General features: G+C 38.5%; 1 protein-coding gene across 1 annotated transcript in view; it reads right to left on the bottom strand.

Moving 5' to 3' along the window:
* KLRB1 (killer cell lectin-like receptor subfamily B, member 1) overlaps positions 1–480 on the bottom strand; it is a 13,322-nt gene extending 12,842 nt beyond the window's left edge. The window contains exon 1 of the mRNA XM_011953208.1: positions 319–480. Within this exon, the coding sequence (XP_011808598.1) occupies positions 319–403 (85 nt within the window). The 5' untranslated portion in view covers positions 404–480. The remainder of the gene's footprint in view (positions 1–318) is intronic.
* Between the last annotated feature and the right edge of the window lie 576 nt (positions 481–1,056).

The following is a 1,056-nucleotide window of genomic DNA, read 5'->3' as shown; positions in this document are numbered from 1 at the left end:
TGTGGAGCAGGGGTAACCCATAGGCAGTGTGCCCAGTGTAGCCTAAAGTGTTGTTTCTTCAGAGTCTTTTAACCAAGGCTCAGTAAGACAGGTGATGTCTGCTTTTCATGCTAACTGGATTGAAAAAAAGAAATGTATGAGGTTGAAAAGTTTTGTCCAAAGTTGTGATTACCTGCAGGCAAGCCATCCAACACCCATTAAACATTAATATAAAACTACTGCTCATCTTTAAAGCAATGATTTAAAGCCATAAATGTAACAGGAAGATCTAATTCTGGAAGATATACAAATGCCGAAAGGAAAATTAAAGCCACTTACCCCGAGGAAGAGATGAAGGTGAAGAACTTTCTGGGCCTGAGTCCTTGGGTAAGGTTAACTCAGCATACATCATTTGTTGGTCCATTGCAGACAGAGGAAGGTGGCATTAAACTTGCGTATAAGAAAAAACTCTCAATTCTGTGAGGTAAAATCAGCAAAAGGAAGCGTTCTGCCTGCAGTACTTTGTTGTCTCTCTTTTGTCCCCACCCACCTACACTTCTTGTTGGTGGTTTTCTCCATAAATTGCTGAGACAATCCACTCACCGCATGTTTGTTATACCTAGCTATGTAATATCTACTTTCCTTACTTAACTGGCCTGTTGTTTGGCAAAATTCTGGGAGGCTCATTTGTTCTTCTTTTTCTAATCATTCTTTTTCTGTTCCTGTCTCAGGGCCAGTACCAGAGTGAAGCAGATGAGGCATAGCCTGGGGTTCCAATTTGAGGGGCCCCCACAAAACTCAATAATTAACAGAAATAATATTTAGCACAATTTTGTAAAAGTAAAAATTAATGTAAAAAGTCCATAATGCTATTCAAAGACTCTAAAATCTTCCTGAAATATCTGTGCTCCAAAGAAAGTTGTGAAATGTGAAAAATGGGAACATAAATGTGAGAAAGCCCAATGAATAACACAACAGAAAAAGCAATGTGCTAAAGATCAACAGCCTACTGTTAGCTTAGCTCTAAAGGCACTGTTGGATATGATAGCATTTTCACATAAGTAAAAGTATTTGGAA

Source organism: Colobus angolensis, unplaced genomic scaffold (genome assembly GCF_000951035.1).
Source record: "Colobus angolensis palliatus isolate OR3802 unplaced genomic scaffold, Cang.pa_1.0 Scaffold11, whole genome shotgun sequence".
NCBI classification, from domain to species: Eukaryota; Metazoa; Chordata; class Mammalia; order Primates; family Cercopithecidae; genus Colobus; species Colobus angolensis.
The sequence above is the reverse complement of the archived record's forward strand: the minus strand, read 5'-3'. Positions and strand labels throughout refer to the sequence as shown.